Raw genomic sequence first — 26786 nt, 5'->3', positions numbered from 1 at the left:
CCAAAATGTTTGTTTGGGTTTCTTCATTACATTGTATGGGAAAATCCAAATGAACTTTTTGGCCAATCCAATCCTTTCCAAATATTTAACAACTGAATTTGTTTGTTGTCTTTGAGTTAGTAAAATAAAGGGAAGAGTGAATACAATTTCTGGTACGGGTCTTGCTCCTTTTGAATCACCCTCACATTGACAGTGATCCAGCTGTAGTGCAAAGTCTGAAGTGTCAATCCTTTGCTTACATCTCTTTTTTGACTTCTCATCTTGCTCAGAACATAAAACTGTCCAAGCTTTTCTGATGTGACATACACGATCCCTGTGACCAGGACACTTTCTCTTCTTCCTTCCCTTTCCACTTTGTCCTGAATGCTCAAGGGACACTTGCCTAGGGCTGTCTGTTCTCGGTTCCTCCTGCTTCTGTGTCTCTGTGCATATTACCCCCCTCAATCGGCCACCTAATGCGGTTGGTTAGTCCATAGTTGTGCTTCAAGGTCTGGGTCCCAGGTCATCTCTTTGGAGAAACATCTCTTCGAGGAAGTCGAATCTGAACCATCAAACTAGACAGAGTCCTTTCCTCACAGTTCCATAGAACCAGCGCGATCTGTTTGTCTGTCTTGGTCACACTATCTCAATCCCACAATCTACCACGAGATTGTAAGCTCTTTGAGGGCATGACCATACTTACTGATCTTTGTATTTCCAGCAATAATTTGTTCAATGACACTTTGAGTGATACGTGTGCGAGCATGTACACACACACACACACACTCTAGTTCAGGGTATCCAATATATATTCTGTTAAGTGATTAAAATAATTGATTCCAATATAATTTAACAAATCATCAAAATTCTTAGTGGTAGTAGCTCAATATAGGAAAAACATCTTAGTTGTTTTATCTAAACTTGATGTATCTAATGCATTTGGAATGGTTCCAAATATTTTGGTGGATTCATGGAAATGTAGGCACATTAGAATCAGTGCTACAGCCCTAAATTTTACCTTATGATGAATTAACATTAGGATTTGGCTGTATGACAACTTAAAAATCTTCCTACATAATAGTGAAAATAATTCAAGGGTAGGGAGACCAAACCCAATCAACTAAGTAGATCAAGACTAAATAACAGTTCTGCTTTTAAATTTAACTTTTAACAAAATATTAAATGTAAACAAAATTGCTTTTTAAAATAGCCTGTGTATCCCTCAGGTCAGTGAAATGCAGTTTCCATTAAGCAGAAATATATCAAATGCTTCTTTAGCCTTCATAACATTTATCTAAATGAAAGGAAATAAAATCAGGTTATTTTCTCTGAAATAAAACTTTTTTGGTAGAGCTTTCAACTTGTGTTATCTATTTCCTCTAAAATGAACCCTTTTTTCCTACACAGAATAAACTGAAAAATTAAACAATGGGTACTTGAAGAAGAAGGTACCACTAATAAAGAGTTTTCTGATAGAAAATTAGGAAGTTGGACATTAGACAGTAAGAAAGCCCATTTCTTACAAGTCTCAATAAATTAACACTTTTCAATTAAAAAGCTACTCATTTTTACTATGCATTTACTATACATTACTACTATGCACTAGATTTTTCTAAATCTATTCACAAGTGGAACATAAACTTGATTTTTTAGCTGATCTTTATTCAGTGATTATAAGGAAACAAATTCTGCAAATGGTTTGAGGCTGTAATCTCATTATGTCAGCATAATAGTAATTTATTTACTTGAATCAGAATGACTCAAGAAATTCTCCCCAACTTCATAGCACAAAAAAGAAAGGGAAATACTCTTTCACAAGTTGGAGTTGATAAGCTGGTTATTTAGGGGCAAACACATTTTTGATATTAAAGTAAGAAAAGGAGAGATGAGATTTTTTCACACATGAACCCAGCCAGATACAACATGGTTCTATGATACCAGTGAAGACAGACTAGAATTTAGATAAATTATCCCATGGCTCTAAATGGTATATTAGAGGAACTCAGTCTTTACAAATTAATTAGCATCCACTTGACACTAAAGTCAGAACTATAACAAACAATACTCAGTTTACTTACAGAACTTTAAGACTGTAAAGGCCAGCAAATGCTCCCTTGGGAATGTATGTCAGAGCGTTTCCAGCAAGACGTCTGTGGGTTTCAAGCAGAAAGGATAGAGAGTAAGTATGGGTCTCTTCTTATGGAATTCATTTAGCTGTTAAAAATGCAATACGATTATGTTCAGATCATAAACGCCAAAAGCAACTCTAGAGAACCTTGTTTTGTCATGTTTTGCAAAAAATTTCTGTAAATCTCTCATCAGAAAGCAGGCAAAAGAAGAAATATAATAAATTACCTATTTTACAATAAATCACCTATTTTATAATAAATCACCTAATAGCTTATACTATGTATATGATATACTATACTCTGTATAAGCTATACTATGTACAAGTGTTAGTCGCTTAGTCGTGCCCGACTCTTTGTGACCCCATGGACTGCAGCCCACCAAGGTCCTCTGTCCATGAGATTTTCTAGGCAAGGATACTGGAGTGGGTTGCCATTTCTTTCTCCAGGGGATCTTCCCAACCCAGGGATCGAACCCATGTCTCCTGCACGGCAGGCAGATTCTTTACCAACTGAGCCACAAGGGAAGCCCATGTATAAGCTATGTATAAACCTCCCTATCTGTCAGTGGACAGTCAGGTTGCTTCTATGTCTTGGCTGTTGTAAATACTGCTGCTGTGAACATAGGGATGCATGTATCTTTTTGAATTATGGTTTTCTTGGGATATATGCTCAGAAGTGGAATTGCAGGATCATATGGTAGTTCTATTTTTAGTTTTTTAAGGAATTTCCATACTATTCAAAACACAAACAGACTCACAGACATAGAAAACAAACATGGTTACCAAAAGGTAAAGGTGGAGGGAGGGATAAATTAATATACTACTACATATAAAATAAATAATCCACAAGAATCTACTGTATGCCACAGGGAACTCTATCACTATTCTGTAATAACCTATATGGGAAAAGAATCTGAAGAAGAATAGATATATGTATATGCATAACTGGACCACTGTGTTGTAACCTGGAACTAACACAACTTTGTAAATCAACCATACCCCAAAAAAAATAAAAATTGCAAAAAAGTCACCTTAAACTTTTTTTAATACAAAAGCTAGACAAGGGAGTAGAGAGGGAACCATGGGCAGTGGTTGTCAGGGAGACGGGCCCTCATTAAAGGTCAGACAGTCAATGGCTGGGCAGACCTCTCTGCTGAGAGGGCATTTCAGTGGAGGGCTGAGCCATCAGGGACCTATGTGAACGGAACAGGAGTACAGAGCACCGAGGAGGGAGTGTGCCTGGCGTGGTCCGGAACCTGCCAAAAGGCCGGTGTGACTGGAGTGGAACGACTAAGGGAAGGGAGACAGCAGGTGAGGCTGGAGGGCAGTCCAGGGCCCCACCATGCAGGGCCCTGGAGGCCACAGTAGGGACTCTGATCAGGGAACAGACTTGATCAGCTTTGTGTTTTAAAAGGGTCCTTCTGATGGGACCCTTTCGAAGGGGGAATAGACTTTGGGGACAAAGGTAGAAACATAGGAGGCGAACAGAGCAGTTCACACAGGAGCAGCTGGTGTGATGCAGCCATGTGGGGGTGGTGTGGAGGTGGGGGGGTGGGGGATATGGTGGAGAAAATTAGGAAAAATCTCACCTGACGAACTGTTAGTATCGAGGTGAAATGTAGGTGGCCAACATTTCATGTTTATAGTTATATTCTATACAACACGCATGCATTTGATTAATTATCCAAAGTTCTATAGGTAATACTGAAGGACATGGTTTGTGTATGACAGCTCCCCAGGTGGTGCTTGCAGTAAAGAACCCTCCAGTCAATGCAAGAGACTTGAGACTTGGGTTTGATTCCTGGGTCAGGAAGATCCCTAGGAGGAAGGCAACCCATTCCAGTATTCTTGCCTGGAGAAACCTGTGGATTGAGGAGCCTGGCAAGCTATAGTCCATAGCGTTGTGTAGAGTTGGACATGACTGAAGCTATTTAGCATGCATTCATGTGCTATAAAAGAGTGCTTATTGAATTAACTGACTCAGATTGGTTGACGCTCACAGGTGGCTTAACTGATCAAACTAAAACTAGCCAGGAACTGTTATTTCAGCCAAAATGTCCTTAACTATCCTGTCCATGGTCATGACTTGAATAGTACATTTTTTGAATTCTAGAACAGAGCCTAAAACTGGGGGCTAATCAACTCTTACTGCTGCTCTGTGATCAAGTTTGTAGCTTGATGGTTTCTGAGTCATTTGATTTTGGAAATGAAAAGGAGAAAGTAAAATTGTTCTATTTACTTATTTCATTAGTTTAAATTATTGTTAGGGTAAATACATTTCTGTTACATTTCCTGAAATATAGCTCACTTCACATGAATTGTTTTTCTTTTCTGGGCAAGGACTTTCAGAACCTCAGACTGTATTCTGAACTAATCTGTGGAACCATTGACCTCTGTTATCAGGGGAGTCTGTCTTAAAACAAAGGAATTTATGATAGGCTATTAGCTATTTGCTGTGCTGGTAGGAGACATATCTCATTGTCAAACCCACAACTTAAGAAGTCATTGCGTTCTTCCTCTCATTTCTTTACCCTATGGGATGGGTTTAGTAATTTAAAAATGAAATACATACAAACCATAGGGGATCTTTTTTATATCAATGAATATACAAATAGTGAGAACTGCACCAAATCTTTTCTGTTAAGATTTGAACTGACACATTTTTGGGCAACTATGTTCCAATCATAGAGACCCACATACCATTTGGTTGGAAGGTTTAATTTTTCCCTCTGTTTCTAAAATTATTTCATAGAAATATCTTTCATCTCTGCTTCTATAATAGGATACAACTTAATAGGAAAGAACCTTTATATCATTTTATATGATACAAAAATGCTTTTGTCCTTAAAGATACTTGTCCATTAAGAAGATTCACATTATCCTGTAACTGTTAGTTTCACTGACTTAACTGCCATAAAAAGGGGAAAAAATCAATACATTACAGTAGACACATTCCTCTTCAAATGTTTATTTAAAGCAGATGTTTTGAATCAGATGTTTGGGTGCTGTAACAACCAACTAAACTAGTTTTGAGAATGTATGTTTCTTTGACCCTATTTAGTAATTTGAGTCTCTGAAGGAATCTCAGTTTGTTTTCGGTAGCTTCATTTTGTAAAGTGGTGGGACGAGAGCAATGCAGTCAGACATGGCTGTGATTTCTTCGCTCTGGACGCTGGTCTGGAGGGAAGAGGTGTGTGTACAGACTGGAGGGGGCACCGAGAGGGGAGGGCTGCCCGAGCCCACTCTCTGATTGGGACTCTCGGGAAAATGACTGTTCAGGGAACACAGTCCAACGCAGGGCCCCTTGGCTGGGTAGTGATTTCAGAGCTAAGTGAGTATGACAATCCTTATGATTTAAAAGAAGACATTTCAGACTACTTAGCAATTTCATTTTGGCTTTTAGGAATTACTGCTTCATTTTCCAACTTTTAAAAAGTACATGAGATCTAGAAGGCATACATTCTATACATGCTAAATTAATGTGTTTCAGAAATTTGGTGAGGGCGAACATCAGGCTTCAGAAAAGGCGAAGGCACCCCACTCCAGTACTCTTGCCTGGAAAATTCCATGAGCGGAGGAGCCTGGTGGGCTGCAGTCCATGGGATTATGAAGAGTCGGACACGACTGAGTGACTTCACTTTCACTTTTCACTTTCACGCATTGGAGAAGGAAATGGCAACCCACTCCAGTGTTCTTGCCTCCAGGGACGGGGGAGCCTGGTGGGCTGCCATCTATGGGGTCGCACAGAGTCTGAAGCGCACAACTGAAGTGACTTAGCAGCAGCAGCAGCAGCAGCAACATCAGGCTTAATGGTAATAATTCCTCCCCATCCCACTTCTCCATTCTTAAGATCTGCCTATTTCCAGTTTTCTGGTACTATTTTCCTTCTTTGTGATTTCCAATATGAGTTTCAGTGGCTCTGTTCTTAATTCTTAATTTCTTTCACTCTTCTGAGTTATAATTCACCAAATAATTATAGTTCAGCTATCACACATAAAATTTCTGAGGTGTCAAAATATTCCCACTTGAAAAGAAATATCCTAAAACAAAGTTAATGACTTTGGGTTCCTGTGTATAGGAGCCAAGAGTCTGGGTCACTGAAGAGTTAGACGCGAATAGGATGAAACCCAGCCCAATGGAATCTCACAATCTTGCCTCTGCTGGCAGAAATGCATCATCACTGCAGCTAAGTCCACCACACTAAGTTTTCTTTTATAAGATGCCTGTGCTAGTTGGAAGGGCCCAGATACCTAGAATTTAACCCTCTGGAATTCATCTGTGGTAACATTTGCTGAAGCCTACTCAGCAAACTACAGTAGTAGATATACTGGTCATCTGGGTTAAATTCACCCATTCCAGCCCATTTTAGTTCACTGATTCCTAGAATGTCTATGTTCACTCTTGCCATCTCCTGTTTGACCACTTCCAATTTGCCTTGATTCATGGACCTAACATTCCAGGTTCCTATGCAATATTGCTCTTACAGCATTGGATCTTGCTTCTCTCACCAGTCACATCCACAACTGTGCATTGTTTTTGCTTTGGCTCCATCCCTTCATTCCTTCTAGAGTTATTTCTCCACTGATCTCCAGTAGCATACTGGGCACCTACAGACCTGGGGAATTCCTCATTCAGTATCCTATCATTTTGCCTTTTGATACTGTTCATGGGGTTCTCAAGGCAAGTATACTGAAGTGGTTTGCCATTCCCTTCTCCAGTGGACCACATTCTGTCAGACCTCTCCGCCATGACCCGTCCGTCTTGGGTGGCCCCACACAGCATGGCTTAGTTTCATTGAGTTAGACAGGGCTGTGGTCCATATGATCAGATCAACTAGTTTTAGAAGAAATGGAGTAGCCATCATGGTCAACAAAAGAGTCTGAAATGCAGTACTTGGATGCAGTCTTAAAAACGACAGAATGATTTCTGTTCGTTTCCAGGGCAAACCGTTCAATATTACAGTAATCCAAATCTATGCCCCAACCAGTAATGCTGAAGAAGCTGAAGTTGAACGGTTCTATGAAGACCTACAAGACCTTTTAGAACTAACACCCAAAAAAGATGTCCTTTTCATTATAGGGGACTGGAATGCAAAAGTAGGAAGTCAAGAAACACCTGGAGTAACAGGCAAATTTGGCCTTGGAGCATGAAATGAAGCAGGGCAAAGCCTAATAGAGTTTTGCCAAGAGAACGCACTGGTCATAGCAAACACCCTCTTCCAACAACACAAGAGAAGACTCTACACATGGACATCACCAGATGGTCAACACCGAAATCAGATTGATTATATTCTTTGCAGCCAAAGATGGAGAAGCTCTATACAGTTAGCAAAAACAAGACAGGAGCTGACTGTGGCTCAGATCATGAACTCCTTATTGACAAATTCAGACCTAAATTGAAGAAAGTAGGGAAAACCACTAGACCATTCAGATATGACCTACACCAAATCCTTTATGAATATACAGTGGAAGTAAGAAATAGATTTAAGGGTCTAGATCTGATAGATAGAATGCCTGATGAACTCTGGACGGAGGTTTGTGACATTGTACAGGAGACAGGGACCAAGACCATCCCCATGGAAAAGAAATGCAAAAAAGCAAAATGGCTGTCTGAGGAGGCCTTACAAATAGCTGTGATAAGAAGAAAAGCAAAAATCAAAGGAGAAAAGGAAAGATATAAGTAACTGAATGCAGAGTTTCAAGGAAAAGCAAAGAGAGATAAGAAAGCCTTCCTCAGCGATCAGTGCAAAGAAATAGAGGAAAACAATAGAATAGGAAAAACAAGAGATCTTTTCGAGAAAATTAAGAGATATCAAGGGAACGTTTCATGCAAAGATGGGCTAGATAAAGGACAGAAATGGTATGGACCTAACAGAAGCAGAAGATATTAAGAAGAGGTGGCAAGAATACACAGAAGAACTGTACAAAAAAGATCTTCACAACGAAGATAATCACGATGGCGTGATCACTCACCTGGAGCCAGACATCTTGGAATGTGAAGTCAAGTGGGCCTTAGAGAGCATCACGACGAACAAAGCTAGTGGAGGTGATGGAATTCCAATGGAGCTCTTTCAAATCCTGAAAGATGATGCTGTGAAAGTGCTGCACTCAATATGCCAGCAAATTTGGAAAACTCAGCAGTGGCTACAGGACTGGAAAAGGTCAGTTTTCATTCCAATCCCAAAGAAAGGCAATGCCAAAGAATGCTCAAACTACCACACAATTGCACTCATCTCACACGCTAGTAAAGTCATGCTCAAAATTCTCCAAGCCAGGCTTCAGCAATATGTGAACTGTGAACTTACAGATGTTCAAGCAGGTTTTAGAAAAGGCAGAGGAACCAGAGATCAAATTGCCAACATCCGCTGGATCATGGAGAAAGCAAGAGAGTTTCAGAAAAACATCTATTTCTGCTTCATTGACTATGCCAAAGCCTTTGACTGTGTGGATCACAATAAACTGTGGAACATCTGAAAGAGATGGGAATCCCAGACCACCTGACCTGCCTCTTGAGAAACCTGTATGCAGGTCAGGAAGCAACAGTCAGAACTGGACATGGAACAACAGACTGGTTCCAAATAGGAAAAGGAGTACGTCAAGGTTGTATATTGTCACCCTGCTTATTTAACTTATATGCAGAGTACATCATGAGGAACGTTGGGCTGGAAGAAGCACAAGCTGGAATCAAGATTGCCGGGAGAAATATCAGTAACCTCAGATATGCAGATGACACCACCCTTATGGCAGAAAGTGAAGAGGAACTCAAAAGCCTCTTGATGAATGTGAAAGAGGAGAGTGAAAAGGTTGGCTTGAAGCTCAACATTCAGAAAACGAAGATCATGGCATCTGGTCCCATCACTTCATGGGAAATAGATGGGGAAAGAGTGGAAACAGTGTCAGACTTTATTTTTTGGGGCTCCAAAATCACTGCAGATGCTACTTGCAGCCAGGAAATTAAGACACTTACTCCTTGGAAGGAAAGTTATGACCAACCTAGAGAGCACATTAAAAAGCAGAGACATTACTTTGCCAACCAAGGTCCATCTAGTCAAGGCTATGGTTTTTCCCGTGGCCTCATAGGAGGCTGGGCTGACAAGGGAAAAGCAGATGAGGAAGACATCCTGGGGAATCAAGCAAGGGTTACTGGTGAGGGGAGGCCTGCAGGCGTCCAACCTGGGCCCTCCACACCTGGGCAGCCACTGAGGGCTGGAGCAGCCCAGGCGATGCTGGGCTCTTAGGATCTGGCAGAGCAGGGTTTCCCTTCTCTACAGCAGGCTGCTGCCTGTTTATCAGACGCTTCCTAAAGTCTGTTCTAAGAGGGCAATCCTCACATCACACTGTAGCGATGCCGCTGCTACCCCATTCTACAGACAGGGAAAGTGAGGTTTGCAAGGATTAAAGGGTGTGCCATCTGGAATTCCAGAGTCTGTGCTCTCACTACCCCTCTGTCGGTTTGCCGGTCCCAGCCCTTTCTCTGCCACCCTGGAGGGAGAGCCGAGAAGCCGAAGAGCCACCGGCTGGTGTGCCCCGCCCCCGTCCATCTAGTCAAGGCTATGGTTTTTCCCGTGGCCATGTATGGATGTGAGAGTTGGACTGTGAAGAAAGCTGATCGCCGAAGAATTGATGCTTTTGAACTGTGGTGCTAGAGAAGACCCTTGGGAGTCCCTTGGACTGCAAGGAGATCCAACCAGTCCATTCTAAAGGAGATCAGTCCTGGGTGTTCACTGGAAGGACTGATGCTAAAGCTGCAACTGCAATACTTTGGCCACCTCATGTGATGAGTTGACTCACTGGAAAAGAGTCTGATGCTAGGAAGGATTGGGGGTGGGAGGAGACGGGGACGACAGAAAATGAAATGGCTGGATGGCATCACCGACTCGATGGACATGAGTTTGAGTGAACTCTGGGAGTTGGTGATGGACAGGGAGGCCTGGCGTGCTGTGATTCATGGGGTCGCAAAGAGTCGGACATGACTGAGTGACTGAACTGAACTGAACTGAACTCAGCAAACTTGAATACAAGGATTATGACAATCTACTAACTGTTTTTCTTCCCATTGGAGAAAAAAGTATCTTAATATGCCTCAAGAAATTGCCACTTAAAAAACCTTCTCTCCCCGAATAATTTCAGTTCAGTTCAGTCGCTCAGTTGTGTCCGACTCTTTGCGACCCCATGAATCACAGCACGCCAGGCCTCCCTGTCCATCACCAACTTCCTGAGCTCACTCAAACTATGTCCATCGAGTCGGTGATGCCATCCAGCCATCTCATTCTCTGTCGTCCCCGTCTCCTCCCGCCCCCAATCCCTCCCAGCAAGCATATCTAATTGGTCAAATCCAGGCACAAATCATCCCTTCGTTAACTATGTATTTATGAACTGTCCATTTTGTTTTCACTATTGCGTGTGTGCTCAGTTGTGTCCGACTCTTTGTGACCCTATGGACTGTAGCCCACCAGGCTCCTCTGTGCTTTTCCAGGTAAGAATGCTGAGGTGGGTTTCCATTTTTTCCTCCAGGGGATCTTCCAGGCCCAGGGATCGATCCTGTGTCTCCTGTGTCTTGTGCATGGCAGGCAGATTCTTTGCTACTGCACCACCTGGGAAGCTCCAATTTTCATTATTATATGAGATTAAAAAAATCAGATTTCAAGGTTTAAGGGCTGAGGCCACTGGTCTGATACATGAACTCTTCAGGACAACAGGGATATCCATTTATAGTTATATGGCCCTATAGTTTCTTTAGCCAGAGCATGGTGTGTGCTCAGTTGCGTCCAACTCTTTGCGACCCCATGGACTGTAGCCTACCAGGCTCCTCTGTCCATGGAATTCCCAAGGCAAAAATACTGGGGTGGATTGCCATTTCCTTCTCCAGGGTATCTTCCCAATCCAGGGATTGAAACTGCATCTTTTGTGTCTCCTGCATTGGCAGGCAGATACTTTACCACTACCACCATCTGGCAAGCCCCCAACCAGAGTATGTGTGTGTGTGTGCTCCGACTCTTTGTGACCCCATGAACTGTAGCCTGCCAGGCTCCTCTGTGCAACAAAGTTCAATTTTCAACTCTTTGTGAAGTATTCCTTAATTACCTCAGCCAACTTTCCTGTAGGCTATATTCTGTACAACAGTGTCTATAAAGATTCATTTATGTAGTCTACCTGACTTGACTCTTACGGTTAAGAATTTTATTGCCTGTCCAGAGCAGGGAGCTGAATCAATAATTTACTGATGGATTGATCATTTGATCTTGTTTCCAAAGACAGTTGGCTACAGTGCTAGAGTTGCTTCGGGTCTGGCATAACTATTGCAAGATGGCTGGCTAGCCATTACATTACCAGATCAGAAATAGCTGAAGAATATTCCTTCTTCATCACGCATCACATTTGGACTCAGCGGTGTATTTGAGCACTTGCATATGCCACATACAGTCCTTTAGGGCACACAAATAGTGCAGACCTTTTGTGAAACTATTTAGAGTTCCAGGCACAATGTAAAGTATGTTACATACATCGTGCTAATGATTAAAAATCACAGTAAACAGGTGATAAGATTATTCCCTGTTTATAAGGCAGCTGAGGCTATGAGAGGTTACTTGCTCATTCTTACACAGAAAAGTTCACATAACTTGGCTCAACCATTGCATTTTGACTCTGACATCTGAGGTTGTAAACATGACTTTGGTTAAAAGTATATTGGTCTGGCGCTTGGGTTGACCAGGAGCAACCAGTCTAACAGAAACACAAGGACGGGAACGGGTGTATCAATTGAGGCACTGGCTATAGAAAACTGACGCTCACCGTTTCTCATTCAAAGTTCTCCCATTGCCCTCTGGACCCCAGTCTGCACTCTTGCTGCTCTCATGACTATCACTGGTTGTTTCCCTCTCTTCTTGCAAACCCCTCTTTCTTTTGAATTGAAGTAGAGTTGATCGACAGTGTTGTGTTAATTTCAGGTGTCCAGCAAAGTGATTCAGTTATACTAGTGTGTATGTATATTTATATTACATATATATATATATATATATATATATATTTGTGGTGGTTTAGTCGTTAAGTTGTGTCCGACTCTTGCAACCCCATGGACTATAGCCCACCAGGCTTCTCTGTCCATGGGATTCTCCAGGCAAGAATATTGGAGTGGGTTGCCATTTCCTTCTCCAATATATATATTTAGGCTTCCCAGATGGCACTAGGGGTAAAGAACCTGCCTGCCGATGCAGGCGGTATAAGAGACCTGGGTTTGGTCCCTGGGTCTCGAAGGTCCCCTGGAGAAGGACATGGCAATCCACTCTAGTAGTCTTGCCTGAAGAATCCTATGGACAGAGGAACCTTGCGGGCTATGGTCCATAGGGTCACAAAGAGTCAGACACGACTGAAGCAACTTAGCACGTGTGCATATGTATATATATGTAGTCTTTTCAGATTTTTTTTCCCTTCTAGATTATTACAAAATATGGAGTATAGTTCCCTGTGCTATACAGTAAGACCTTGCTGCTGCTGCTGCTGCTGCTGCTGCTGCTGCTGAGTCACTTCAGTCGTGTCCGACTCTGTGTGACCCCATAGACGGAAGCCCACCAGGCTCCCCCGTCCCTGGGATTCTCCAGGCAAGAACACTGGAGTGGGTTGCCATTTCCTTCTCCAATGTGTGAAAGTGAACAGTAAGACCTTATTGTTTATCTATTTTCATATATGGTAGTATGTATCTGTTATAGTCCCAGACTCCTGATTTTTATCCCTTTCTCCCCTTCTTCCCTTTTGGTGACCATAAGTTTGCCTTCTATGTCTCTGAGCCTATTTCTGTTTTGCATATAAGTTCATCTGTATCACTTTTTTAATATTACACATATAAATGATGCAATATTATATTTGTCTTTCTCTGTGTTAGCCGCTCTTTTAATGCTCATCCTCTGAACATACAAGTTCTTCAAGTTTCTGTCCTTGCACCTTGTCTTTTTTCCTGCTGCATTACAGGGGATTGCAAAGAGTTGGACACCACTTAATGACTGAACAACAACAAAAGTGGCACCCAAACTTTGCCATTGCCTTCAGTTCAGTTCAGTTCAGTTCAGTCGCTCAGTCGTGTCTGACTCTTTGCGTTAGGAGTCATCCAATATTCAGATCCCCAGGACCTAACTCAGGTTTAGTGAATCAGAGTTTCTGGAGGAATATGAGTCAGAAAGCTGCATTTTCAGAAGCAGCCCGGGTTATTTTAATATGGGTGGAGACCCGCACTAGGAAACAAAGCCTCCACCCTCTCTCTCAAGTCCTCATCTGCCCCAGCACCTTCCAGGATCACTTCTTCATCAACAACTCTCCAGTCATCTTTGGAACAGACTCAGCATGCTCCAGACTCACACTCCAGCTTCGTTAGTTACATTTCCATGTGGATGCTCTGTTAGTACCTTGCACTTATATACCCAGACCCAGGCAACCTCTCGCCTCCAAAATATCAGCTGTTCCCCTTGAATTCCCCATTCAACTGACAGCGCCTCAGCAGTCTCCTAGCACCTAATGTTATAACCTTACTCAGAGTTACTTCTCACCTTCAAACCTCCTTTCGGTCCCTACATCGAATCAGTGATGAGTGCCTGACTCTTCCTCTTTTGTAAAGCTTCAGCAGATCCCAGTGGGTCTTAGCTCCCAAGACAGCTTAAAAAAAACGATGTCAGTGTCTTCATTGAGACCCATTAATCTCTGGGAATATGACCTGATAATTAGTAGTTTTAAAAGTGCTCTGGGTGTTTCTAACATCTATGCAAGGTGAGAAACTCTGAAATAGTCCTCACAGTTTTAGATTGATAAGATCACCTAGAGACTTTCATGGTCTCCATCCTGGGAGACATGATTCACTTGTTAATTGTTGGGAGAGCCAGGAAGGGTGATTAGTTAACAAATTTGAACAGTAATCCAGGGGAGACAGTGAGAACCTAAAGTAGGTGGCGGTGAAGCAGAATGAACAAATGAGAAAGACAGCGTGGAAACATGAGCTTTAGGACTTGGCAACTGACTGACCCGGGAGGTGAGGAAGCAGGATGGGGCAAAGCAGCGACAGACACGCCGGCCACAGCTTTGGACAAGAAGAATGCTGATGGCGAGAGGGAAAGGCAGAAAACAGCTGGTTGCGGAGGGTGATGTGTGAGTGCGCGTGAATGAATCTGCTTCTACACTTGCTGAGTTTTAAGGTATTAGTGGGGTAGGTGGAGGTGTCACTTGGGAAGTGGAGGATTCTCGAAGCGTGGTCCCTAGATTCACAGTATCGGTATCACCTGGGAATTCGTTGTAAATGCAAATTCTTGACATCTTCCCCTTTTATCTTCTGCCTGCTGAAGGTGGGGCCCAGCAATGTGTGTTCTCACCAGCACTGTAGGCAATTCTGATGCACCACTGGCCAGAGTAGCAGTCCTTAAACTTCACCATGCTTCAGAATCACCTAGTGAACCTGTTACAGGCAAGGGCCTGAGTTCAGAGTTTCTGGTTCTCTAGGGTGGGGTGGGGCACATAGGTTGGGGTTTGCATTTCTCACAAGCTCACATGTGGTGTCAGTGCGGCTGGTGTAGGGACCACACTTTGAAAGCCACTCAAAGACAAAAGAGATCTGAACTAGAAACATGGATTTGGGCATCATCTATACAATGGAGGTAGTCCAAATCTTGGGTTTCTTTCTCAGACAACTGCAGCTATCTCCAAATGAGTTTGCAGCCTTCTATCAGGTTTCTCTGTTTCTGTAATTCCTCAATGAATTTTGCATACAGAAATCAGAGAAATTGTTATTAATCTTAAACCCTGCTGCCAAGTCACTTCAGTCGTGTCCGACTCTGTGTGACCCCATAGACGGAAGCCCACCAGGCTCCCCCATCCCTGGGATTCTCCAGGCAAGAACACTGGAGTGGGTTGCCATTTCCTTCTCCAATGTGTGAAAGTGAAAAGTGAAAGTGAAGTCGCTCAGTCGTGTCCGACCCTTAGCGACCCCATGGACTGCAGCCTACCAGGCTCTTCCATCCATGGGATTTTCTAGGCAAGAGTACTGGAGTGGCTTGCCATTGCCTTCTCCGAATCTTAAACCCTATCTGCATACAATCCTCCACAGGCTTCCCATTACTCTTATTTGAATTCTATACACAGCCTGATTGGTCCTGCATGATCTGGCCTCCATCTTCCTCTTCAACCTCATCCCCTGTCAACTCCCCTCCATCTCATTCTGTTCTGGCCACACTGATCTTTCAGGTCCACGAACACGTCACAGTCTTTCCTACCTCAGGGCCTCTGTTCACGTTATTCTCCTACTAGAAACACTCTATCACAGGTCCTCAGACCACTGACTCACCTGAACCCTCCTGATCTCAGTTCAGATGTCACTTTCTTTGAGACACTTTCCTTTTTGGTCATCCCTTGTTATTTACCCTCTACGTAATTAGCCATGTTTATGTTCTTTATCTCTCCCATCACAATTAGCAAGTGTCACGTGTGCTTGCTTCCTTGCTTATCATCTATCTCCCCCTCTAGATTGTAAGCTCCCCTCGGTGAGGACTTGTTGACTACATGAAATGTAGCAAATCATATTCATTCTTAGGTTCCCATTGGCTCAATAAATACATGTTGAATGAATGAAGAAAACTGGAAAAGGAGGCAACAAAAATAAGTGCAGAAATCTAGGGAATGTCTACATTTCACAGGCATTGTGGGTGAAGGAGAAAAGAAGGCTAAGGAAAAAAAGAAAAGGAAGCAGAGAGGTAGGGCACTTTAAGAACAGTGCCCTAGAACTAAAGAACACACAATGATGAACAATACAATAATTGAAGTTAAAAATACACTAGAAGGAATCAATAATAGCAGAATAACTGAGGCAGAAGATCAAATGAGTGAGCTGGAAGATAGAATGGTGAAAATAACTGCCAAGAAGTAGAATAAAAACAAAAGAATGGAAAGAATTGAGGACAGTCTCAGAAGCCTCTGGGACAACATTAGAAGCACTAATCTTCAAATTATAGGGGTCCCAGAAGAACAGAAGGAGTCTGAAAAAAAATATTTGAAGAGATTATAGGTGAAAACTTCCCTAATATGGGAAGGGAACAGTGTCCTAATTGCCATAACAATGGTCTATATACATACACACACATATATGTTTACACACGGACACATCTAAATGTCTATACCCATCCATATAAATAGACATTTGGAAGAGAATAAAATAATGCTAGACAAAAACTGGGATTCAAAGAAGCAGCACTTGCTTTTTATTTCATTATATTTTAAATCTTGAAAATTTTTAATATAACTGTTAAAGATAAAGGTAAAAAGGCAGCATTTGTAATCGGTTTCTATGAAGAGGAGCGATGGAACACTGTGATTAAGGCTAAGGTTCAGGAAGATTATTTATGGGCAAGGCGGTGTTGGTGAATTAGTGTTTACCCAAATTATCTCATCAACCATTCATTTGATCCTCAGACAAATATCTCAAAAGGCAGGCAGGACAGCTCTCACTGTTTTCAGCAACGTGATGATAACAGGTAGAAATAACAAGCATGGATTGTGCTTTGAGGAAGCTTGGTGGCATTTCTCATTACTAATTCCATCTGAAATAATGGATATCTACTGTTTATATGGAGATTCTTCAAGGCCAACCAGAATATGAGCAAACAGTTCCAGGGAACAATAGTAACTTAAAAACAAACATCCCTAGAGTATCTCAGGTTTCTTTCCTAAATTGAGTATTTGATTCCAATAGCATTGAAATCTGAAGATTTTTAAATAGCACTTGGAAACAAAAGCCTTTAACTTAGACTGTTTAAAATGGTAACAATTCATTTCTCCTTCTGGTTTAATCAAGCTACCGATCCAAGTTTAAAGGAACGTGTACCTGTCAGCATTAGGCGCAATCTGTTAGTTTCTAAAATCTGAACCACACTCTGATGGACCAAATGCAGGATCTATTATTTGTCCAAAGAGCAAACATTAACCTGAAGTCCTTAGTATAACTGAAGAAATAGGACTGGGAGAGAGACATTGGAGAGAAATGCAATTATTGCTCAGGATGTTCAAATTTGACAAAAAAAACTATCTGTTTTGATTGCCTACATCCATTAAACCTCATAGTTAGAAAGCGTTTCCTTCACAAATCCTGAATCCCTGGGATTACTGCAAAAACAAGCTCATGAAATAGGAAAGAAGGAAGGGAGAATTTTCTTAAAAGTGTTTTCATTTCAGGAACATAACTCAATATGTAATTTATAGTTTACCAAAGTTCCTTCATCATCGTATCATTTGGTTCTCAGAATCTCAAAATACAGGCAAAGGCTGCTCTCACTGTCCTCTCCCGAGGTCCAGGAGGTCAGGTGGGTTGTCAGTTAGTAAGGGGCAAAGTCCGGACAGGAGTCCAGGCTTGCTTCTGCCTCTAGGCGCTGTCTTCTCCTCTCAACAAAGCATAGGCTAGCCACACACAGATTTTTTTTTAAAGAAAAAGGCTCTCTCTCTTCTTTGTGCTATCATGTTGCAATAGCAGGGCGTTTGGCCTTGCATGTCTAGTGAACCTTGCAGATTCATATAACATAAATAATGAATAATAAACAAGACTTGAATGTACCAACACATGAGCCTGTGACACAGGTAGTAAGTGTTCTAGAATGTCAGGAGGAAGAGAAGGAGACCATTAGTCGTGATGACTTTAATTCCTCTTAAATAATTGCTCCACATAGTCACTTTCTCCAGAGTTACAATACTTTAAAAATATGTTAGTGATACCTCTGGGGTTTTATTGATTCTTAGAGGATTTTAAAATATGGCACCAGTGGTAGATGAGAGATAAATCATGACTGTCTACACAGTTTATAACATAGTTAGATGGATTATATCAGGGAGACAATAATTAGGTGGTTAGAGCTAAGGGCAAGGGTGGTAACTTGGCTATCAGTAGTGATTTTTAAAAATAATTTGACAGTCTTTGGGACTCTGTGGGAGAGGGTGAGGGTGGGATGATTTGGGAGAATGGCATTGAAACACGTATGTTGTCATATGTGAAACGAATCACTAGTTCAGGGTCGATGCATGTTATAGGATGCTCGGGGCTGGCATGAGGGGATGACCCAGAGGGAGGATAAAGGGAGGAGGGAGGTAGGAGGGGGGGTTCAGGAGGGGGAACTTATGTAAACCCGGGGCGAATTCATGTCAATGTATGGCAAAATCAACCAATATAATATTGTAAAATAATTTGCCTCCAATAAAAAATAAATTAATTACCAGAAAAAAAATAATTTGAGTTTTGTGGTGGGAATTTTATTCATATGTTATCATTTTATTTATTATATTATTGGGATTTTCCTGATGGCTCAGATGGTAAAGAATCTCCCTGCAATGCAGGAGACCTGGGTTTGATCCCTGGGTTGGGAAGATCCTGGATAAGGAAATAGCAATCCACTCCAGTATTCTTGCCTGAAAATCCCATGGACAGAGGAGCCTGGTGGGTGACAGTCCATAGAGTCACAAAGAATCAGATACAACTGAGTGACTAACACTTTCATTCTATTATTAATATAATATTCTCAATTATTAATTTAGAATATCAGTAGCAGTGTTTGAATGAATAGGTAAAGAATAAAGCATAGAGATGAACTGAGTAAACAGAATGAAAGAATACTTTCAGAACAGTTAACATTTCAACAGTTTGTCACAACAAAAGACACACACACACATAGCCACAATGACGGATACCTAAATGTGTATGTCTAGCTGTGGGGATGGTAATTTACTGGTTCAAGCAGAATACTATATAAAACGTGCTGCTTAAATATATTTATGCATATGTAAAAACAATAATTAACGTTTTGTTCCTGTTGAGTAATGTGAAATTGGTGAAATTCTGCTCCTGAAATACTTTTTACAAGGCCAGTATTTGAGGATATTGAATGAATAACCTGAATATCCAATCTCTCCCTGCTGGGGAGACAGATCTTACTTGCTTTCTGTCTCATTCTTTCTTTTTCATTCCCTCACATGTACCAGACACAAACAGATGAACACATCTATCATTATGAAACTCAGTTTAACAACAGTTTAAAGTGTTCAGCTGTTTAAACCATTGTACTAAGTACTATCAGGGAAAAGAAATGCACAGATGAATCACACACAATTCCAAAGCCTCCTTCTGCTTTCCTAGTATGGCTTTGAAAGTGAGTTTGAATCTTGGTTCTGATACTTACATACTCCATTATCTTGGGTAAATTCCTGTTTTCTCTGTTCTTTTTAAAAAAATCTTGAACTGAGAACAATAATGATATCTACTTTTACAGCGTTGTTAAAAGGGCTCAGTGGGATGACATGTGTAAATATTTTGGTCAGTGCCTGTCACAGAGCAAGCTACTATTGTTGTCATTATGTTATTATATAAAAGATTTTACACTCCACAAGAGAATATAGACTTAACCACAGCCAAGTCTAATAGAAATAATCAGCACATAACAAAAGCATAATCAAAATGCTGTGCTCCACGTGTGTGTGTGTGTGTGTGTGTGTGTGAACCCACAGCACCCTCAATTTAGCCTTGGGAAGAAATGAATAAACCAAGCAGAGTTAATCATTTTTCCAGGTTCCGTAAATATTATCCCCTTTTGCTACTAAATCAATAATGATATCTTCAAAACATCATTTAACTGGAACATGGAATTATATATGGGAAACTGATCTTGCTTTTAAATCCAGCAAGTTGGCCAGCTCCGCAAAGGGAATTTCAGAACAGGAGAAAATGGAATGAATAGTCTTTGAAGGAGCTCCTCTACTTCTGAAATTCTATGATTCCATAATCAACATACTTGATGGAGTTTCCAGAGACATAAAAAAAAGACAATTCCGAAAAACAGCCTCTTCAAATTGTAGTTCCTTCTCCCTTTTACCATACCCCCCCATTTTTTTCTCGACTATCTTTTGAAGAACTGGTCTTAGATGAGAAAAAACATTTACCACATTAAGAAAGGGGCTTCCCTGGTGGCTCAGCAGTAAAGAATCTGCCTGCAATGTAGGAGACGTGGATTGGATCCCCAAGTCAGAAAGATCCCCTGGAGGAGGACACGGCAACCCACTCCAGTATCTTGCCTGGAGAATCCCATGGACAGAGGAGCCTGGCGGGCTAAGTCCGTAGGTTTGCAAAGAGTCGGACACGACAGAAGCAACTGAGTATGCAGCATGAGTGAAAAAAGAGCAGTTACTCTGAATGAGTTGGGTCATCAGGGGAAGAGCTCTATTAAATCCTCAGGGAAGTGGACTGTTTACTGATTTGGCTTGTGGTCTAAAGTTGAGGTGTGTGTTGAGGGAGAATGGAAGCCTTTTGCCATTGCATATTACAAAGAAATTAAAGAGAAAAGCACTGGGAATGCATGTTTTAGAAATATGGGGATAAACAAGACTATTGCCTGTAAATTACGGTGACGGAGAGCAGATGAAAAGAATGTAAATAAGAAAAAAACGCTGATGTTTGAAAGTTACTTAAAAAATCTAAAAATATTGGCTAATGTCAACTAAATCTGTTACTTTTTTCTAAGGTGGTGAACAAGTAGCTCCTTTTACACGTTTTGCTTTCTCTTGAGTTCATTCATTCATCAAAAATGTACTGATTATTTGTTACACACCAGCAAACAAAGAGTAGGACACATATGGTCCCAGTCCTGATGAGGGTTAATTTTTTAGTAACAGAAATGGCCAGAGAGAAAGTAGAAGAGGAAAAAGAAGAGCCTAGACAAGCCAATGGCAAGCCACTCCAGTACTCTTGCCTGGAAAGTCCCATGGATGGAGGAGCCTGGTAGGCTGCAGTCCGTGGGGTCGCTAAGGGTCGGACACAACTGAGCGACTTCACTTTCACTTTTCACTTTCACACATTGGAGAAGGAAATGGCAACCCACTCCAGTGTTCTTTCCTGGAGAATCCCAGGGATAGGGGAGCCTGGTGGGCTTCCATCTATGGGGTCACACAGAGTCGGACACGACTGAAGTGACTTAGCAGCTGCAGACAAGCCAAAGTGAAAATTCATTTTCTGAATAATAAAAACTTGCTGTATAATCTAATAATCTAAGTTTCCCCACCATACCCCTTGATAACAATCAGGGCACATTCAGCTGATTCCCATAGTAAAACAATAGCATTTGTGAAAAACGTAATGCCATCAAAAATAAATATAGATCCAGCTCTAAAGGGGAGAAATCTGAGAATACTATCCTCTTGGAAAAATATGATCTATGTACTGTAATCTAGTTGTGATGGATGGTTCTTCAACCTCCCAAGGTGGATGGTGTGGTGCATCAACAGTTTAAATTACTCCTCAAATTGGACCCTGACTAGGAATTATAAAGGAAGTATTTTCAAAAGAGGTCACTGCCTAAACAATTCCTTTAATCAATAGTCAGAGGATTTATTTAGCTGATGGTGCCAAACTTTCTTCATGAAGACTACAATGGTACATCCCCCCTAGTTCCTGCCCCTCAAAAGGGTAAGAGGATCAAAAGAATTTTTAAATGCAGATTTTGGTTTACAGAGTTCTTTTTCATCTTCTGGAAAGTGATTACCAGATTTAATCAAGATTCCTCTGTGTATCATTAGCTAATTTTAGCTCTCTTCTTTTTCTTTTTTTTAAAAAGAATGTTTGTTTTTTTTTTTTACAGTGAGTTTGGGAAAGACCACTTTTAAGTCCTCTGTGAATTTCATGTTTTTCTGTTCAAGCCTTCAGGGAAGCTAAATTTAAAAGTAGAAAAATAGTAATTAAAAGTGATTAGAACAAGAAGTTTTGGTGCTATGAGTTGAGGACTCAATTCTCCCTGTCATAAGCTGAACCAAGAGGCAGTTTTTGGTTTTGATTATAGCTTCACTTGCTATTTTAATAAACATGAACCAGTATTCAAACTTTAATATCCTGCTGCTTAACTATTTCCAAAGAGCCATCCAGCTCTTTTAAACAGCCTTTGTTTTAAAATTTTAATTTGTTTGGCTCAGTCTCACCTTAGAAAGTTGTAGCCTTATGGTAAACTCTTTTATAAGTTGATTTCCAGAATCCTAAGTGATTCTTTCTTTTCCCCTCCCAACTAAGTGTTTCCTCATGGGCCAAAATCGTTGGTGCTGACAGCTTTCTTGCTTTGTTTTATCTGGTTCCCAGAGTAAATATGAGAGACAAATATGAGAACGTGTCCAGCACTGACTAGACACACCACGACTCTGGTGATACTTACAGCTCCTCCAGGAAGCGAAGACTGTGGAGAGGACTCGGGGGCAGCTGACTGATGTTGTTCATACTGAGGTCCCTGAGGGGAAAAGAGGCAGCAAGTGAGGAGCGGCGTTTGCCACCACAAGGAAATCCAGCTGTTCAATTCACACATTTTCAAGCAAGACAGCCAAAGGAACTCATTCTTCTGCTTGACAAATGAATTGCTCTTTTGCATCTTAAATATATTCCTTTCCTCCCACATCCCCTCAACTTCATGGGCCCTCAAATCAGAGACCCTAGGAGGAGCTTATATGGAATTCAACACGATTTAGACCATTCATGGGCATGGTTGTAATTCTTCACATTTAAAATGACCCGAGGAGCACAGAAGAGGGAACAGACATAACTCAACCCTAGATGTAAGTCAATGTCCAGTCCTGCTTTAAATTTTGTGACAAAGAAAAATGTCTTCACCATGCAACGTTGAAAGTCCTGTTTCTCTGGGGCTATAAGCACCTTTTAAAAACAAATGTTTTGATTCAAAGAAACTTAAAACAAAACAAGACAAAAAGCCTATTCCCTCCTTCGAACGTGTTGCTTTTGCAGGTTCTCGGATTGCATTAAATAAGTGAAATGAACCATAAAACAAGGGTGTAATGCGATCCTGCTCTGAAGCACACTTCCTGCTGGGACTGCACAGTAGTTCCTGGCACAGGAAACAAGAAGCCACTTTGGGTGGAACTCAATCAATTTTTGTTTTAAGTGAAACTCCGTGTAATTAGATTTTATTCCATTTTTACTTTTCTATTTCTTTACTGTCTTTCACATAATCCTACAGCATCGCTGGCATATGCCATCTGCATCTCAGAGGCCAAAAGATCAGCTGCTAGACAGAGTCTACTCAAGTCCAGCTAAGACCACAAAACAGTCAGCTGAAGGTGGACTTAAACAATGACTCGCTCTAAGGAACAGATTTTGGACTCAGTGGGAGAAGGTGACGGTGGGATGATCTGACAGAGCCTCACTGAAACATATACATTACCATATATAAAATCGATAGCCAGTGGGAGTTTGATGTAGGATGCAAGGCACCCAAAGCTGGTGCTCTGTGACAACCTGGGGATAGGGTGGGGAGAGAGACGGGGGGCGTTCAGGATGGAGGAGACACGTGTATACCTATGGCCGATTCACACTGAAGAGTGGCAAAAACCATCACAATACGGTAGAGTGATTATCCTCCAATTAAAAATAAATAAATAAATTGAATTTTTTAAAAATGACTCATTCAAACCTGAAGGCTCAGAACTAATGCTGTTATTGTCTCAGAGCAGTTCTACAGACATAAAGTTTATCCTGAGATAAAATAAAGAGCTTCTTTTTATTATTTAAAAATTTGTTTAATTGACATATAACATTGTATTCATTTTAGTATACAACATCATGATATATGCATATATTGTGAAATGATTACCACAATAAGTTAGTGGACATTCATCACCACAGTTAAAATTTTTTTCTTGCGGTGAGAATTTTTCAGATTTATTCTCTTAGCAACTTTCAAATATACAAGTATATTTGTTGTACAAGTATTATAACCGCAGCCACTATGCTGTACATTTTATCCCCACGACTTATTTCTCTCATAGCTGGAAATTTGTATCTTTTCACCACCTATGCCGATTTCACCCAGAAGCTTTTAAAAAAATCTGAATTATTTTTGTTACTGAAGAGACACACCCTTTGCACCTAACCAGCAGGTTTCAGTATTGATAGCTTGATGCCTTTATCAAATATTAACTTTTAATCAGGGATGCCAAGAATTAAAGGATCATTCACTCTGTGCTTTTAAAAAATCATGAGCATGTATGGGGAATGTTAAATATTTTGCTAAATGTTTCAGAATATGTCAAAACCCCCAGAATTATTAATTTTAATATGTTAATAACAATGAAGTAGCTGAGTAAGATGCTATTTTCTCAAGCAAAACTGAACAATGCTAAAAATGTAGACTAAAAATTTATGTTGCCCCTATATTCATATTTTATGAATATTTTTCCTGACATTGTTTAGATAAGAGAGGCAAATAACTGATTAGCAATTTTAGTTCCCAGTGCAGATATTTCTCTGAAGCAGGAAGGTTGTTGAGTTCACTGAACAGGCATGTATTAACCTAACCAATACAGTTTCCGAACTCCTTACAATGACTCTATAATCTCTGCAAAGACTTGCTAGTTCTCAGGGATATTCACTTACTTTTAACTGACATCCCACTTATTTCCTAAAAGGATTGGGTGATTTGCTTTCCGAGCATGTTTATTAGTAACTTAGATCCAACCAGTCTCCAGAAGCTAGTGGGGATGGCAGTGACATTCCTTTCCTTTCCTATTTCCTTGTGTGATGTGCAGATCAGTTAGGGACAAACGTCGAGCTTGTCCGTGTGCAGAAAGCTCTAACTAGAACAACAACATTTACACATTAAGGAGATTCATCAGCACTCTATATTATTTCACTATTTGTTACCCTATTTCAGGCGCCTGAAAGTGAAGCTTGTATCGAGTTCATTCTCAGGGCTCCTCCCGGAGCATTTTTTAAGGCGGGCGGCAGAGTGCCGGCGTAGTCAGAGTACAGTGTCCTGGGTTTGCACCCTGCCTTCCCTGTGCGCTAGCTGCACGCTTAGAAATGATCCTCCCCGACAGGCTTTCTCGGATTCAAACCAGGGTGCCCTACATTGCTTCCCAGCTGTCTCGGTGGTAAAGAATACCCCTGCCAACGCCGGAGATGCGGTTTCGGTCCCTCAGTCGGGAAGATACCCTGGAAGAGGAAATTGAAACCCACTCCAGTTTTCTTGCCTGGAAAATTCCACTGACAAGAGGAGCCCGGCGGGCTGCGGTCCATGAAGTCGTAAAAGAGACAGACACGAGTGAGCACACACTCACGTCCCTACATTAATGGTTTCATATCCAAGGATAGCTGTTTCCAGTCAGGAGGGAGGGTGCTTTAATTTGCTTCTTGGAAAGGCGAGTACCCCCTCCCAACAGGAGCTAATCACTTCTCCCTGTTACCTGACATTGTGGTTCAGAAAAGAAGCTCATAACAGTCGGCGCTCCATATCTGTGGGTTTCGCAGGGACAAATTCGGAGGGCCGACGGTTTGCATTGGAACAAACCCGAGACTCGAGCATCCTCAGATTTTGGTAATCTGCAGGGGCTGCTAGGACCAATCCTCTGAGCATACTGAGCAATCACTGTATTGCTAAAACAACTCTTTACCATGTGCTTTCTAATACAGGTTGTTTTCTTTTAAAGAGCCGCTAACAATGCAGATAAACCTATAGTAGAAAAAACAACTGAATAATAACGATTCAGAGTAAAATGAAATAGGTCTTCACAATATACATTCAAAGCAGCCAGGGTGAAAATGAACTTGTCAGCACTCATCTTCTCTGCGCGCACCTTTTGCCTTGGTGCTTGAATGTAATACTGGTCTAACTGTGCTTCCCAAGCTGTCCACAGTAAAAGACCAGCTTAAAAAAGTTCTACTTTACTGTGGACTTGCATCTTTAGAAAATGTTGTAAAATTACCAGAGAAATCAAATAAGAACACAAAGATACACAAAATATAAGCCTCAATAGTTTGTTATGTGACTTGACAGAGATTATTCATTTACTGTGAACATTTCTAAACCTTTACTCTCAAATCCTTATCTGTTGCGGATTGGTGAAAAATAACCCTGTTCTGGGTTAGGTTCTTAGACCTCTTGTTTTGGTGAGCAATGCTGTGCTTTCCTTCATGTCAAGAAGGGCAAGGCTTAAATGACTTTTAGCCTGTTCAAGTTAAGAGTAAAACATAATAGAATGAGAATGTTTGGCTGCTAGAGACAGCTGGCGCTTACCAGCGCACGGGCACCTGTTTGTAAGGGAAGAAAATGAAGTTCACAGAGGTGACAGGCCTCCAAGTCACAGTGCAGAGCTCAGTGGGAAAGCCCCTGGGCTGAAGATTAGATCGATACTTGCCCTAGGATTTTTGCTTTTCCTTTCTTCCTACAAACTTTCCACTGTATACAGAAATATCCTCTCTCTTACTCTTAAATTATTTTCAAACTCTTCCTTTTATTTTTCTATAGTATCTAGTTTTTCTGACTCACATGAAATACATACAACCATAGCAGAATGAAAGAGTTCTTAAAAAAAGTTTATACCTGTGTCCTTTTCTGTGTTTATATCTGTCTTCTCTTTAAACTATCATTAAAAAAGCCCCTATTTTATAGCACATTTGGCTCACAGTTTAGTTTCCTAAAAACAGTGAAGCAATGTAATGCATTTCTTTACTTTTTTTCATCTTTTGCCAAGACACTGGAATGAATTTTGAAGAACTGATCACTAGGTAAAAAGATTTCATCAGAAATGGAGGATTCATTGCCACAAGATGGTCAAATATGTTTAACTATTCTGCCCTGTCTCTGACCCAGGTCTTGTCTATGCTGTGTTAATGACCATATCTAGAAATCTAG

General features: G+C 41.1%; 1 protein-coding gene across 3 annotated transcripts in view; it reads right to left on the bottom strand.

Moving 5' to 3' along the window:
- Window positions 1-26786, bottom strand: part of LGR5 (leucine rich repeat containing G protein-coupled receptor 5) — a 136407-nt gene that overhangs the window by 55656 nt on the left and 53965 nt on the right. For all 3 annotated transcript variants that reach the window (XM_055396308.2, XM_088836665.1, XM_088836666.1), the window contains exons 2-3: window positions 22302-22373; window positions 2058-2129 (exon numbers count right to left, since the gene is read on the bottom strand). In XM_055396308.2, the coding sequence (XP_055252283.2) occupies window positions 2058-2129; window positions 22302-22373 (144 nt within the window). The remainder of the gene's footprint in view (window positions 1-2057; window positions 2130-22301; window positions 22374-26786) is intronic.

The sequence above is a fragment of the Moschus berezovskii genome, chromosome 6 (genome assembly GCF_049115385.1).
Source record: "Moschus berezovskii isolate FMDL1 chromosome 6, NW_MosBer_1.0, whole genome shotgun sequence".
NCBI lineage: Eukaryota > Metazoa > Chordata > Mammalia > Artiodactyla > Moschidae > Moschus > Moschus berezovskii.
This window is presented reverse-complemented; position numbering and strand designations above follow the sequence as displayed.